The sequence below is a fragment of the Nilaparvata lugens genome, chromosome 2 (genome assembly GCF_014356525.2).
Source record: "Nilaparvata lugens isolate BPH chromosome 2, ASM1435652v1, whole genome shotgun sequence".
Taxonomy (NCBI): domain Eukaryota; kingdom Metazoa; phylum Arthropoda; class Insecta; order Hemiptera; family Delphacidae; genus Nilaparvata; species Nilaparvata lugens.
The window spans coordinates 31228604-31246015 of NC_052505.1; the positions used below are offsets into that span (position 1 = coordinate 31228604).

A 17412-nucleotide genomic window follows, 5' to 3' on the forward strand; every position below is an offset into this window, starting at 1 on the left:
GAAAAAGATAGAAATATTGGATTTGTATTTTTCTTGATATGAGTAAAAGGCGCATAGCAATTTTAATTGAAACTTTTAAGCATCAATCTTCTTGGAAATAATAAATTATTTTAAGTTGGATGCAGGAGCTGATTTGGATTGTAGTATCAGTTGTAAAATTGTTATTTGCTGGAAATTCGACATACTTGATTAAAATACAATAGATTATTGGTATTTTTAACAAATTGGGAATAAAACTAGATGTATTAAAGAGGAGAAGTATGATTTTCAACTTCTGTCCACTTTCATCCTTAGTATTTTGTGTTTCTAATGTGTACCTTTGATTTTATTTTTGTGCATCATACATTATTTAAAAGGAGATATTTCCTACCTAATTAATCTAACCAGGAACTTAATAAATATTTAAAATAATTAATAAGAACGGGGGTCAAAATCATAAAATGGTGCACGAGATTAGTAGTTTAAATTTATAATAAACTCAATACGCTACTTTATGTAGTATGAAAGTTTGAATTTTCAAATTTCGACCAATATTCCATGTTCAACTGACATTCTTGGAAGTAGCTGTAACAAAACAGAGTGATTAAGACAGAAAATGAATTTAGAATTCAGGAATTGGAAAAACTTCACATGGAAGAGATTTATTCAAGATGCTTTTGTTGAACTTTTCAATTGATAGCATTTTTCTAAATTCTCTTAACGGTTATAAAATAAAATTATTCAAAACAATTTGACCAAAGTTGAAAAAATATTTAGCCGACCTGATTTGAATAGGAAAAATTTCGGCACGAAGAAGACTATATTGAAAAAGTACTGAAGTAGATTTTGTATTTAGTATTGAAGTAGATGATAGTATTGAAGGAAATGTGTTTTTAGTACAGAAGGCATTCTCTATTCGAATCAGAAAATTGCAGTCTCTATCTAGTTCTGTTACTGCTACTTCAAAAGTCAATTGAACATTTTTAAATGAATGGATAAACATGTTTTTCAAATTCCAGTCACTACATAGATGAGCCATCTTTACATTATGTAATTTACATTCATATATACTTATTATGTAATCTCTGATAACATCATTATTGAATTTGACATTGAAAAATATATTTCAATAAAATCAACCACAATAACACGCTACCCTCGAATCGGTTCTCAATCTCTAATCTAATATAAATAGGTTTAGTTTCTTATATCCAAGACGAAGACGACATTATTGAAATTTTACATTTAATTGTTTCCGAGGCTAAATATTATATTCTGCCCTAAGTTTTTATAAACTAAAACTAGATCCAATCAAAATATTTTATTCGTGATTTATATTTTTCGTTTGGGAAAAGGGTTTAGATACAGTAATAAACAGAAATTATAAATATTTTTACAATTCTTTTAAGATAAATATTAGTGCCTATCCATTCCCCTAGTCGTTAGAATAGAAAAATACCTATTGAGTCGATTACATGGGTCGTAATATAAATGCTGTAATTTTATTCAATGATTGCTTCAATATAATTGATAAATACAGTTTGAACGTCAACAGAGTACTAAATCTACCAATGCTTATAATAATTTATGAAGTATTCACTAAACGTTCCCTATATAATCGAATAAATTATACCATCGAAATAATTACGTTGTGATGCATAAAAAATTATTTATTAATACTTAAAAATCTAATATAATAGTATTTGGCAACAAAAATATATAAATTTGATGCGTTTCGAAGGAGCATTCAGAGTACATAGGCGCAATTTTTCAATGTTTGTAACTAAGTTAGATTATATTGTGTTACAACTAATTGTTTCAGAGTTGGAAAAATATTTTGATTAATGGAAGAGATTAATAATGATGGCATAGTGATTTATCACTACCTCAGAGCCACAGTATCGTAGATCACAAATGTATGGCTAATCATGATGAATATAAAATTTATCCTTACTTATGACTATTTATGGCAAAACTTTCGACAATTGGTTCAACTCTGATGATAATGATAAAGGATACGATAGAGACAATTGTTTGGAGTCCATTACAAAGTCATAATTATGTATGATAATAATTATATCTGGGCATAGATGTCCGTTAGTAGACATTAAATATTTTATAGTCTGAAACGAGTCAATATGGAATCAAATCTATGATATTAAGTTGATCAAGTATAACTATCATTAATATGTCAGATCAGTTGATCAGTTTACTGTGTAATGGAATCCTAAATTAGAGACCATCGTAGCATCCATACTTTTCAACATTCATGATTATTTTTTGGAACTTTTCCTCCATAATAATATTCAATTCATCAACAGGGTGTAAATATAGATGTAAAATTGATACATGAATATTCTAAATAATATAGGATTCATATAATCTAGGTGAATCAAACAATTAATCGATATTGAGTTTTTGTTTTCAGCCTGAAAAAACCAACAAGCCATTCTACTATTACTACCGATACTATAGCTCCAAGGTAGCCAAGACAGATTATACCAATATTACCAAATAATGTTAATAACCATATATTATTAGCTTTGATGTTATGAATGAACGTTCGGGCGTTTAATATATTAGTGAAGAGAATACATAATTTATATTATGTACACATGACTAGAAGTTATTATATACCCACAATGATATACTAACAGTACAGTACATTGATACAGCCACACCCATAGAGAAACCATAGGGATGCAACGCTCGACCGATTAACCGATTATCCAACCATGCCAGTACCCGAAAACGGCAACAAGCTAATATAAACTTGCTTGGACATGCTTTAGATCCGAAAAATATGACGGTATAAATTGGAATTCATTCTACGAATTGGTAGTTAGGTTGTCCCACCAAGTCTCATGAAAACATTCATTTCAAATTGAAAGCAAATGATTTAAGGATTAGTTCCAAGATTTATTCTAATGCTGAGTTGCGCTAACCGGGATCAAATTCAATCCGAGATCAGCGCTATGCTAAGTACGATTGATCAGCTGATTCTAGATAGTTGATCGGTTGGTGCATCTCAGCATCGAAAAGCTGAAGAATAATTTTCTCCAACTAATGCTTTTGAATAATCGTAGAGAGCATTTTCAGATGATGCACATAAGCATATCTCTAAGCTCTGTACAAGGAAATGAGAAAGTGATTTACATTTCAAGAGTTGTGCAAAATTCAGTAAGTAAAGGAAGATTCACAATAGTGATTATCGCAAAATGCAACTACTATTGTATATATTATTATAACAGAGAGAAACAATGCAATTTATTCATTTCTTGATAACGAGTTCCTGTATTACAAATAAATAAATGAAATTTACAAGCGAAAACTGATTTCAAATGTACAGGCTGACAATCAAACAAGCGCCGAGCTCTCAGTTCTGCCTTTAGAAGAGTGACTACTTTAGGTTAGCTCCAATGACTACCAGCTATGAATTTTAAAACCACTTGAACTGTAGTTCCATTCATCTCTCACCATTCACCTCTCACGCACAAGCCTAGAACTTATTTGAGCATCATCCTATGTGATTGTAACTCTAATTTATTGGAACCATTTTATTTGTTGACAATAGTTTTGGGAAGGTATTTTAATAATCATTCAATACTTAACAAATCATAGAAATAATTAAGAAAGAGACAGTTGGGGCACCACAAAACTGTTCTTTTCTCAGATAGGATCAAGTTTCAAAAATTACTTTATCAATTTGCCAACACTAAATTTAATTCTGTTATGCCAGTTAAATTTTTCCCAGGGGTTGAAAAGCACATCTGCCCCCCCCCCAAAATAAAATACAAAACAAATGTCAGTAATAATTTTAAACATTGCTAACCTATTTTGGGTCCTCTCCCAAGAAACCCCCTCCTATGGGCACCCCTAATTATTAAAATTAATAGTCAACTAATTCCAAAAATGAACTATTCTTGAACTAAGTTTCATTAATTACGTTTCACTTCATCAATTTGAGTAATTCGCCACTATCTTATTGCGTGATGCCAATTCGGTTAACTGGTTTGTTTGCAAATCAGTGGATCGGTCAACCGCCAGCCCCCCGGGCAGAAACAGTAGTTAACATGAAGTGTGAGTAAGTTTGAGCGAGATTATATATTATATTATCGTACAGTAATCTATTATTAGATAACACAGGCAGAAATCACGCCGAGAAGCCGTCACCCTATGTCCTGCGTATCTCTAGAGTAAATGGCAGCCCGGTAGCTGTACCTGTTTGAGATTGGCGGAGGGGCGTGGTCTCCCCCCTCCTCCTCACCATCACCCTCGCCTAGGGCCTCCAGGTCCCCCTCAACCTCCATCCCCCCTTCTAGTTCGGGGTACTGCGCTATTCGCGAGCGCAGTAGGTAGGCATAGGTTTTGTAGCGTTTCAACTGTTCAACAACAAACGAAAAAGAAAAGAATTAGTTATTGCCAAGATAGAGAATAAAATAGGATACATAATTCAGAGAAAAATTAAACAAAATACACTCAATAAATTTTTTTACCAAAACTAGTTTGACCCCACGCAATGCATAGCACTGCTTTCTATTAAAAAATCACTCATAAAAGGCTACAAAAACTGAGATTCAGTTTAAATTTTGTTGAATGGAAATAGTTATTTGTGCAACTAGTGCGCAAAGTGACAGTTTGCTGCATCGAAAGAAACGTTTACGCCCGAGCCGTAGGCGAGGGCGGAATGGTTTCTTGAGTGCAGCAAACGAACTTTGCGCACGTATTTCACATTAAATTTTTCCTACAGTTACCATTGAATATGAAAAGTGGGTAATTATGGGTAAAATTGCCTGAATAATGTAGTAGTGTTTGAATGACGGGGGGCAGCTGTGTGGTGTGTGCTGTGGTGGCACTGTGCTGTCGTTGTCCTCCATTATAATATATACTTAATAATTAGCGCGTTGTGCTTCGTTGCACCTCTGCTCACTATAGCAGCCACAGCAGTCACTGTTACCAACTTAATTTTGATTTTGCTGCACTGGTGCTCCATATAACCTACTAACTATTTTGCGTTGTCATGCTGCAAATCTGGAGTACGCAAAGTACTCACTTTGCGCACTAGTGCGGAAAAGTGATTCTTTGCAGCCTGCAATCAGTGCACAAATGGTCACTTTTCAGGGTATCTGTAGGAAAACAATATTTTTATATGACCACTGAATCATTGAATCATCACCTATTTTGTTAAAACTGAACTCCAGTCGTCTTGATTGGATTTTATTTTAGATTAATTGTTTAGATGAATTCATATCAAATGTCATACGCTAATGGTATATTCAATAGTTGTTGTACTTGTAAGTCGATTCATAATTTTTCAAAGTAAGGGTATAGTAAAGATTAAGGTATTAGAAGGGCGAAGCAGTGATGTGTGATTTCATAACTAATAATACTTTGGATAACTCTAAATTTTATCAAAATTTGGGAGAGAAATGGTTTAGACTCAGTCTAGTTTTTCCTCCATGATCATAATTATACTATATACTATTAGGCTATGTACAATGAATGGATAAATAAATGAATGAAAATAAAAAATATTATACCCTAACTATGAAAAATTATGAAGACAAATCAAGAGATAGAAGATGCCTTGAATTTGATGTGCTATGAGACAAAACATTTTACATTTTATTTTGTGCGAATTTCTTTTAACCTGTGGTACAGTAATGAATATTGAATAATATAAATGTGTGTTTTGCTCAAATAGTGAGACAGGATAAGACAGTGATTTGTTAAATCAACAAGTTTCGGATGGTCAAGTTAAGCCGTCGGTCCCGGCTGCCTAAAAAGCAATCATTGGGTCATGTCAGAGGCCCTGAAATTGATCAGTTGCGGCCTGAAAACTCTGACACCAGACCTGGAGCCAGCCAGGTTACTCGATATTATCCTTTATCCTATATCCGTTATCCTTATCCTTTATCCTATTAACAAGTGGAAAAATGATTAAATAAATTACGACTTTAAAAAGCAACAAGTGAAATCAAAAGTGCTGATGGAAATAAAAAAAATCCATATTTTTTATTACTATACTATTGCTATCTAGTCTTGAGACTAATGAGCAAATTTCATCAAACCTAAACTATTAAATAAAATACAGTGAAACTCTCACTACAATCTCTTACTGCTAATGATAATATTATGTGTATATTAAATAACTGTACTATAAAGTATGATTTTATTGTTTCACTCAATCACTGCTCTGCTTGTGGAAATAAACATATGATATTGCATTTGTCCGAATGCTAATAATTATTTATCCATTTAATTATTCAGAATTACAAAACTTTCAGAGAAGTACCACAGGCTCGAGTCCAAAACGGTTCCAAATCTAATTATTACAACAGTTGTTCAAATGTAGCTATAGTCCGAGAGATATTACTTTTTACACTGGTCTCTCTCGAAGACAGAGAGGCCCGATGCTCTTCCCTCCACTAATCACTCCCTCTACCAAACAGCATTTTCCCTATTTTTTTGTCAGCATCCAATTGTGCGCAGCATGCTTACTCCTTTCCACTATTCTGTCCATGCCTAAAACTGTGCAAGGAGAAATCTGTTTCTCTTCATGTTAAAAGTAACATCTCTCGGACGTGATGTGTAGGTGATGTGTCACTTTTACATTTTATTTTGTGCGAATTTCTTTTAACCTGTGGTACAGTAATGAATATTGAATAATATAAATGTGTGTTTTGCTCAAATAGTGAGACAGGATAAGACAGTGATTTGTTAAATCAACAAGTTTCGGATGGTCAAGTTAAGCCGTCGGTCCCGGCTGCCTAAAAAGCAATCATTGGGTCATGTCAGAGGCCCTGAAATTGATCAGTTGCGGCCTGAAAACTCTGACACCAGACCTGGAGCCAGCCAGGTCACTCGATATTATCCTTTATCCTATATCCGTTATCCTTATCCTTTATCCTATTAACAAGTGGAAAAATGATTAAATAAATTACGACAAGTGAAATCAAAAGTGCTGATGGAAATAAAAAAAATCCATATTTTTTATTACTATACTATTGCTATCTAGTCTTGAGACTAATGAGCAAATTTCATCAAACCTAACCTATTAAATAAAATACAGTGAAACTCTCACTAGAATCTCTTACTGCTAATGATAATATTATGTGCTTAAATTAAATAACTGTACTATAAAGCATGATTTTATTGTTTCACTCAATCACTGCTCTGCTTGTGGAAATAAACATATGATATTGCATTTGTCCGAATGCTAATAATTATTTATCCATTTTATTTAATTATTCAGAATTAAAAAACTTTCAGAGAAGTACCACAGGCTCAAGTCCAAAACGGTTCCAATTCTAATTCATACAACAGTTGTTCAAATGTAGCTATAGTCCGAGAGATATTACTTTTTACACTGGTCTCTCTCGAAGACAGAGAGGCCCGATGCTCTTCCCTCCACTAATCACTCCCTCTACCAAACAGCATTTTCCCTATTTTTTTGTCAGCATCCAATTGTGCGCAGCATGCTTACTCCTTTCCACTATTCTGTCCATGCCTAAAACTGTGCAAGGAGAAATCTGTTTCTCTTCATGTTAAAAGTAACATCTCTCGGACGTGATGTGTAGGTGATGTGTCACTTTCACATTTTCGAACTACATTTTAATTTTTAATACATGATAATTGCAAAGAGCTCACTTCGTAGTGAAGGTAGGCGTCCTTCTCCTTGTAGTTTTGAATGACTAGTGCTTTGGCCCCCCTCTCGATGGGATGCTTGCGATGCATTTCCAGCTCACTCTCCAGTCGCTGCACCCTGTCTTCGTGGTCGCGCAACTGCTCTCTCTGTCACACAAACAAATTGAAAACTATGAGTAAATTATACAAAAAATAGGATATGATCAGTAGAAAAAGAATCGTATTCTAAGATTAGGAAATAAGTTATTAGAAAATGAATTATCCGATGAAAAAAATGATATTTGGAAAAGAATTACAGTATTACTATGAGCATAGAATAGAATAGGAATGAAAAGTTTGTCGAGTGAGAGTGGAAAATTGAAATTTGGGCTTCCAGGTGCACGAGATTGATACTTTTAGAATCTATGTGCAAAATTTGGAGATCTAAATCATTCCCGTTTTTCTGGTATGCAATCCACAGTTGACATGTTTTGATGCGAACAAACACAACCCTACTCTCTCTTATTATATAGATAGATAACTGAAGAAGACATAATACTTGAAAACCTCACAGTATCATATTATTGATTTTTTCAATAAATAAATTTCAGTATCTATTAGATCCTCCGCAATTTGAATCAGGCAGCCTTTTGTTTCCCCAATTCCAAACAAAATACCTACAGTATTCGTTTCACTCCGAATTTGAGTCTGATAGTACATTATACCTCAATAATATAAATTATTTTTATTGTGATCTATTCATGTTTTTCTTATGAATTTCAAGGTTACAGCATGAAACCTATGTCCATTTCATTTTTACTGGTGGCAAAAGTTTACATTAAATAATTTATTTTATAAAATCAAAGTTCAATTGTAATGTAAAAAATTCCTTCAAAAAAATAATTTATAATAAAACGTTTCGAGGGAAAAAATTAAGATCAAAAAAATGTGGAAGAATCTGGATTCGATCCAAGAAACTCTTGCTCCAAAACCGTACTGTATGTAGCATGAATGATATTTAAACATTAATAGTTCTGAAAAATCTAGAAGGAAAATTGAAATTTGGGCTTCCAGGTGCACGAGATTGATACTTTTAGAATCTATGTGCAAAATTTGGAGATCTAAATCATTCCAGTTTTTTCGGTATCCAATCCTCAAGTTGACATGTTTTGATGCGAACAAACACAACCCTACTCTCTCTTATTATATAGATAGATAACTGAAGAAGACATAATACTTGAAAACCTTTCAGAATCATATTGAATTTTTCAATACATCAATAAATTTTAGTATCGATTAGATCCTCCTCAATTTGAATCAGACAGCCTTTTGTTTTCCCAATTCCAAACAAAATACCTAAAATATTCGTTTCACTGCGAATTTGTGTCTGATAGTAGGTACATTATAACTGAAGAATATAAATTATTACTTATTTTATTGTAATCTATTCATGTTTTTCTTATGAAATTCATTGATACAGCATGAAGACTATGTCTATTTCATTTGTACTGGTGACAAAATTTTACATTAAATATAATTATTCGATAAAATCCAAGTTCAATTGTAATGAAAACAAATTCATTCAAAAAATAATTGATGATAATAATACGTTTCGAGGGAAAAAAATAAGAACAACAAAATTGGGAAGAATCGGGATTCGAACAGAGAAACCATCGCTCTGAAAGCGAGTGTTTCACCGTTACGCTACACGGCTCCGTTCGAAAATGATTGACTTGTAACAGCATCATAACTTCCTCATAAAAAACACACTTCTGGGCTACATCAATGTAGCCTATGACGTATGGAACTTCATGTACGGTAGCATGAATGAGATTTGAACATTAATTCTGAAAAATCTAGAAGGAAAATTGAAATTTGGGCTTCCAGGTGCACGAGATTGATATTTTTAGAATATATGTGCAAAATTTGGAGATCTAAATCATTCCCGTTTTTCTGGTATGCAATCCACAGTTGACATGTTTTGATGCGAACAAACACAACCCTACTATCTCTTATTATATAGATATCATCAAGGATGGTATCATTCAATGAAAAAATGAGAATGATATTCGAACATCAACAGAAACCCATCATTCTACGAACAGAGAAAATATTTGAATAAGGAAACTGATAATTGGAGAAACTATCATCAAGTATTGAAAATTACAATTGAAAACAAATAATACTCTTCAACTCTAGGCGGAGTAAGTCTCTACATCACTTGACCTTGACGTTCAGAATGTGATTATTGTGTTATGGAAAAATACGAAAACCTATTTCAAACAAAACAATCATTGGGGTTCATTAAACCGTTCAATGAAAAATAAGATTGATAATGTAAATAGTGTCATGTTTCTTGGTTCAATATTTGACAACTTTACTAGGGTATCTCACATTGATAAACATTGTTTTACGCAAGCCGAAAATATTTTTGTTCAGCATAATTATTTACGCGAGTAATAAAGATGGTTAATTTGAGAAGAAGCAGGCAATTCCCATATCCCAGTTTGGAATATCGGAGCCACATAAAAAATAACTCAATAATGAAACATTTCTTTGTAAGTGTGCAAATATTTGTTGAAAATACTGACCAAATTGAGCTTAGTGTAGCTGCTGGGAAGCAGAGGCCGCTGGAACTTTTTCTGGGAGCCGACGGCGCCAGGCAGGGGGGGAGCGGAGAAGCTGGCGCACACAAAGTTGATCGTGTCTATCCACGACTGCAGCTCTTTCGAGTCGCTGCAACAAAAATCGTTCAATTATTAAAATTGTAGATTCCTAGTGATTGGTGTTATTTAAAATGTTAAATACTTTGTGGTATCTAATTTAATTTCATTTTCAAATCGACTACTTGAATTGATTTTATTCACTTATTTGAATTACACATTATTTGTGAGGTTAAAGGATGGTATCTCATAACATGAGATTGGATGGTACCAACACAACATGATGAGTTTTAAAATGTAAAGTAGGCCTACAGTGACCTAATTAAAAATTAAACTTTGAAGAAAATAATGAACATGGCTGCTTAACGTCTATGTATGTGGACTAGATTAAAGAATAAGTAAGAATAAAATTTTTGGTCTTGGTATGTTTCTATTATTATATATGATACAAACTATTTTTTTCATGAATAAATAAGCATATATGCTTTCGAAAAGCAAAAACTTAATACAGTATTGTACAAATTATAGGAAAGTCTGCGTCTCGAAATGCGCATTTTCATTGATAAGAACACTAGTATCAATATTACATTTTAAGAGGTAAAATGAGATAAAAACACAGGAAAGTTTTATGTTTCTCCTCCTTCTCTATACCTCCTTCTGCTATTGTAACTTAAATGAATAAAGAACTCTAACTGTAAAAGCTAGACCATATTAAGCGTTTCCAGTCGGCAGGGCAGGAAGCTCTCCGATTAGCTGATTGGGTTGACGCCTGAAAACGCTTAATGTGGTTTGGCTCTAACTCTCTTACAAGTTGTAGCTTTCTCATCCCGATACGCTTCATTTTCTAAATATTTCGAGTCATATGAATTCACATATAGGAAGATTCATATCAAACTGACGAGCATTTCTTTCGATAACATTAATGCATTCCATTCAACCAATGCTGCCAATTTAAAGCCATCCTCTGTATAGTTTGGAACAGTTATTCTCAAAAAATATTCTCTAATCTTTCGCAATCATAATCATCCTCATCATCATCATCATCATCATCATCATCATCATCATCATCATCATCATCTTCTCCTTCTTCATCTTCTCCTTCTCCTTCTTCTACGTCTACTCCTCTACTTCTACTTACTCGAAGTTTTCTAACTATGTTCATAGGGAACTTGTTTGCTTAATTAGCTGAATATTTTGAAGATTTGACGGACCTGGTTTGAAAGAGGTACTCGGCCTGGTCGGCGGTCTCTAGGCGAAAGACGTGCAGCTTCTTGGTGTAGTCGTGCGCCTTGGTGGCGAGCGAGTGGTGGATGCGGATGGCGTTGTGCAGGTTGTCGCTCAACTGCGTCTTGCGGAAGCCGTGCTCGTCCTTGTGCAGGTACAGCACCAGGTCACGCAGAGTGCAGTAGAACATCTTCCAGCCGCGTTTGCCCAGCGGTGCTGCAACAACCAGAACATGTTTACTAAGGCCAAGTAAGTAGACTAGAATCCCGGTTTTCAATGAATTCTGATATGCTTGGCAGAAAACAAGATATGGCAGTGTTCAAACATTGACACACTAGCTCACAACTAGAATAGATAGAAGAAGTGCTTGAAGAAATGTTTATCAAGTACAGATACGTAGACTAGAGTCCTGGTTTTTAGTCAATTCTGATACGCTTAGCAGGATACAAGATATCATGATTCTGATATGGCAGTATTCACACATTTGTAGACTAGCTCACATATAGAATAGATGATAACAGAATTTCAACATCATGCTTGAGATTTGTATTATTTCACTTACATTTGTTGTTCCTTTCCAATATGATTTGTGTTTATTTAAATTGAGATCTATCTAGATTGTAATGTTTTTTGAAATAAATAATTTAAACCCATACGATTCAGTGGGTGATTCTAGATATGAATCATATTTGTATTCATTAGTGATCACTCATTCGTGTGAAATCCTGTAGATTAATTAGTATAAAACTATTGGGTAACATAGAATATCGTATTTTCTATGTAACACAATACAATCTAGTACGTAAAGACAAAATGTTGTGTTTATGATCCGTTGTGGGACAATTCTACAACCTCTCAGCTATAGTCAGCAAGCAACGAATTCTTGGACGAGAAAATAGTTTACATTTTCTATTTTTGAAGATTACAATATATTAAATGCTGGTACAGAAACCAAGGTCTATAAATACAGGTCATGACACTCGTGTTCCTTATGGAGCGGCCATTATGTGGGGTCTTTATGGCGGTACATTTGAAATATTCTAATCTGCTCATAACAAAATCATGCATTATGCTTTTTAAAAACAATATTCTGGTTCAGATAATATGTAAATTCAGGTTTTCGATTTTTTAATAATAAAATTTCAATAATAAATGTTTCAATAATTCATTTTTTTATTATGAAAAATTGTTCTTATTCTTGTAACTTGTTATGATTCATAAGGCATTGGGACAAAAGGCAAACCTCAAAAAGAGTTTGAAGTTCCCAATCCAAAAATCAACAATTCAGTTCCTAGTTGGAATCTCAATATTATTATTCTGTGGGAAGAATTTATTTTACAATAATTCAAAGCTGAGCAATATTCCTTGAACAATATAACAAAATAACACATCATTATGTTCAATCTATAATTATTTATTAAATAAATAAATCTATAATTTATTATAACAGCTGATAAATTTGGAAATTCGTGAATTGGAACCTCATAAAATGGCGATTTTGCCATTTGCCATTTTGCCATCACGGGATTGTGTCATGACCTGTATTTATTTTCCCCCCTACACACAGATGGATAGTCTAGTAGGGGGATTCCAAAATATATGTTGTATATTTTATTTCTTATTCGTGTATTATGTTTTTTGGAAATAAACTGAATTGAATTGAATTATAGACATTGACAGAAACAATTACGTGACTATAAAATTGTTATATGTATTAAATCATTTTCTATCTATAACCTATTAAATTGTCACTATTTGTATATTATAATCGACTCACTCTTTTTGCCATTAGGCTCTATGCAGGACTTGCGCATGACGTAACCCTTCTTGTACTCAATGGCGGGGGCAGAGCTGGGCACATCGAAGAATCCCTTGCCTGTGCTGATCAGACCTCCACCGCCTCCAACCCCGCCACCACCACCACCCCCGCCCGTCAGGTCGTTGCTGCCTCCCTTGCCTCCGATTTCGCCGTCATCCGGGTCTTCGTCGCTGGAAAACCAAACCAAAACTTAATCAAGACCAACCAACAGTTAAGAATGAAAGTAGGTTTTTAGTCGCCGCAAAACGACAGGGAAAATGAATGTCTACAGATGAAAATTGATAAGAGATAGCACGCATTAATCAAAAATTAATATGTTTGAAGTGGGTTGATGATGAATTAGGTTCTTAGGCCTGTATGTACCATTTCAGTTAACGGAGGTAGATTGGGTGTTCTTTTAAACCCAGAATGAATAATAAATGCAACCATACTTTCATGTAATCGAACCAATTTACATTCTCAAAATCAAAATGAAGACTTGACGCCTAGACGGATTTTTCTTTCTATATTATTGTACAGTAACGTGATGATTGAAAACCTTTTATGGTTACTAGGGGGAGATGTTACTATTCATGAGTGTATAGGCTACCGCATTATTTTGGGAATGAAGATGATTGATACTCTATTTATGAAGTGGAAGGTATTTCTTGATTCAATAACAAATAGCGCAGCAGTCTTGTTAAATAACAAAAAATGGGAATTGATTCTAGCAATTGTGAAAATACCTTTCTGGAAGTTGAGTTATGTAAAATGATTGAATAAATAAATAAAAACTAGTAATAGTTAGCTTACATGGCCCATTCGAGCGGATAGGACTTGATGGCCTGGTATAGACACTTGAGCACATCTCTGGGGAAATTATCGCCGTCGTTCAGTTCGGACAAGTTCTCTATGAACTCGGAGCACGACATCTTGTGACCAATGCCCTGCCCGTTCAGGTCCGTGTTCAACAGCATTATTGCACATGTTAGCGTGTGGACAGCGTCTGTAATAAAAAGCAAAGATTTATCAATTAGTTTGAAATTAAGACATGTGTATCTTATAATTACTAGTGTCTTAAGTCCCAGTCTAGTGTCCTGATGTAAATACTAGCCCAATAGTACTCAACACAGTATATTCTGAAACGCTACTTTCGTATGATACTTACCGGTTAGGCTGAAAATAATACAATAATTATTGGTTCTTATGGAAATGTTCACACATCGACAGAAAGTTCGGCAAAAACAAGCGGGATTTGAATTTGAATTACATTATGAACCTTGGAAAGACGAAAATCAAGACTTGAATTTTTAAATACTTATGAAGTGAAAAATGCACTTACTATTAGTAGTGACGATCGTTTCGACCTGGTTTAAGGTCATCTTCAGACTGACGAAAATTACTCAAATGTCAAGTTTATGTCTATTATGTCCAATTTTCAAGTTTTATATCAATATGGATATGCAACACAGTAAAAATTAAGAGCTAGAATATTACAACTCTTTTTTCAATATCCCTTGAAACTCACCTCTATGACAATCAACGATGCAAATAAGCCCTACAGATTGAAACTAAGAGATTCATTACCAACGAATTCAATCTTTTCAAAACTGTTTACAAATACGGGTAGTGATCGTTTAAAAATCAATATTTTGATAGGCCTTTGAAGAAATACAGGATAAGCGACAAGCATTTAGTTCGTCATTGTTTCAAATGGTTCGTGTTTACTGCTTAAATTTCTATCGACGTGTGAACACTCCCATAGCAGACAGTAGTATTCTTTTAAGCCAAACTGTGCAACATCAGAAAGGAAACTCAGAAAGTATATTGAAAGATTATTAGTTAAGACAGTCTATTGTTGACAATTTCATACAGTTGCACTATCAACTTTTTTGCTGAGGACAACTCTTATTTATCTGAAAATTGAAAAATCCAAGTACCCTTTTTTATTTGTGATTAATAAAGTAAAAAACTGAAAAAAGGGTAATTGGATTTTTTATTGCAGTGAATCGGAACCGACCTTGCGAATTGAAGCTGCCCGGATTGCAGTCGAGATATCGCTTGGAGAAGTGCAGCAGCACGCGCTCTCGCTCCTGCGTCTCGCCCGATAAACTGAACTGCTTCAGGAACTTCCTCAGCGCCAGGTCCAGGGTGTCTCCTTCTAGCTCAAAGTACTTCAAGTACTCCTCGGCAACTGCTCGACTGAAGTCGTTGCTGCAACATAAACACAATTGGTCAATTGACTGGAATGAATTTATCTATTTATTTATTTTCAAAGGTAACTCCTCTCTACGAGTACTTTAAGCCCAGGTGATAATGAGGGGTTGAAAAAGTCGATTCCAAGTTTGAATTGCGCGAGCAGAATAGTATAACCTTGGTTCTTATTGAAGTGTTCACACATTGCATAATGATCAGCAGACAAAACGAGACACAAACTAAATGTTTTTGTCGTTCATTCTGCTCGTACCGTTCTTCTAAAGACCTATAAAAACAATGCTATGTTTTCCAAATGATTACTGTTTGTAAACGAGAAGTTCACACTTCGAAAGACAGTTCGGCAGGAGCAAGCGAAATTTAAATTTGAATATGAACCTTGAAAAGATACAAAGTAATAGCTAAAATAATACAATTTTTCATTCAACATCCCTTATAGTCCAGAATAGTACAGGCAGAGACAAACAAAAACTTACTCTAAAATCCTTTCTCTATGGTACAGGCTAATTCCGTTCTTGGTTTTCCGTCCGCAACGACTTGAACTTTCAAAATCAAGATTTGGCAGCCATACATTTATTATATCTCAAAGCCTTATTCTCTTTCAAAAATGAGTCAAGTTCTAATTAGTCCATCACAGGCTACTTTTATTAATGATTGATGAAAGGAATTGAATTTCACGGGAATTTTTCTTAAATATTGCAATATTTTTACCCAAGTTTGCATCTATTTGTGGTTCTAATGATTATTTTCTGAATGTATCCATACCTCTCGCTTCAGTTATTCTGGCAGCTGATATTCCATTCAAATAATTATGTGAACTAACCTATGGAACTAATGGTATTATATTCTGCTCGACTGAACAGATTTCATGAAAAGCATTCATGACGATTGAATTTGTAATTTCCCAAAATGCATAGTATTGTTGAGATTGTGTACCAATCTCTTCAGATTCTATCTGATTAATGCTTACTTTTTACTAAGATCCTAATTCTTCGGATAGTACTAATAGTATAGTGAGATTCTCACTTACTTATACAGAGTGTATCACGAAGACCATAGATTCTACATGAAATTTGCAATAAAAAATGTTCTCATATCGACCTAAGTTTTTGAGATCTAACGATTTTTTTGTAAAAAGCCATTAACTAGAAAACTATCAGTCAAAACCTAATTCTGAAGATATGGTTGGAAAGAGGAAGAGAGGTCCAATACAATTTGTAAATTTTGTTCTTTTGTTTGATTGTTTAATGATTTTGAATTATGAGCGCTAAAAGTTGAAGGAAATTTCATTCGTCAAATTTCTAACATTTTGAACGCTCATAAAAAGTTCAAAAACATCAAACAAAGGAACAGCTTGTATGAATCTATATGAAAGAATGTCTTCCTCTTTTCAACCATATCCTTAGAATTTGATTTTGACTGATAAGTTTTCTAGTTATTGACGTTTTCAAAAAATATCTAAAAATCGATAGATCCTGAAAACCAAGGTTAATATAAGAAAATTTTACCGAATATGTTTTGTTGTCGACTGACGTCTGAAGTGGAAGCTGTACAACGACTCATTGAACCAAAGCTACTCACTTTTTACTAAGATGCCGACTGACATCGGACTTCTTGAACCCATCGAGGGTGAAGAGCCTCTTGGCGAGCCTGACGGCCGAGGGCAGGTCGACTGCCTTGGGGCTGGGGCTCGGGCTGAAGTGGAAGCTGTGCAGCGACTCCACGTCACTCTCGTCGAGGGGGTCGCCGGGGGGGGACACGCACCGCGCTGCCAGGATGGCTGCTCCCTCCGACAGCTGCTGCAGGCACGCCTCTTCGTCCAGCGACTGCAACAACAACAACAATAATAATAATAATAATAATAATAATAATAATAATAATAATAATAATAATAATAATAATAAGTCA

The 17412-nt window shown here is 34.2% G+C and overlaps 1 protein-coding gene across 7 annotated transcripts in view; it reads right to left on the reverse strand.

Annotated features, from left to right (window-relative positions):
- LOC111047784 (PH and SEC7 domain-containing protein) overlaps positions 1-17412 on the reverse strand; it is a 121069-nt gene that overhangs the window by 6055 nt on the left and 97602 nt on the right. For all 7 annotated transcript variants that reach the window (XR_005570459.1, XR_002605870.2, XR_002605869.2 and 4 more), the window contains 8 exons: positions 17086-17330; positions 15311-15504; positions 14104-14296; positions 13270-13481; positions 11480-11708; positions 10197-10341; positions 7630-7773; positions 4201-4361 (listed from right to left, as the gene is read on the reverse strand). Coding sequence is in view for 4 of the 7 variants with exons in the window: in XM_039421009.1 (XP_039276943.1) it covers positions 4201-4361; positions 7630-7773; positions 10197-10341; positions 11480-11708; positions 13270-13481; positions 14104-14296; positions 15311-15504; positions 17086-17330 (1523 nt within the window). In the remaining 3 variants the exon portion in view is untranslated. The remainder of the gene's footprint in view (positions 1-4200; positions 4362-7629; positions 7774-10196; positions 10342-11479; positions 11709-13269; positions 13482-14103; positions 14297-15310; positions 15505-17085; positions 17331-17412) is intronic.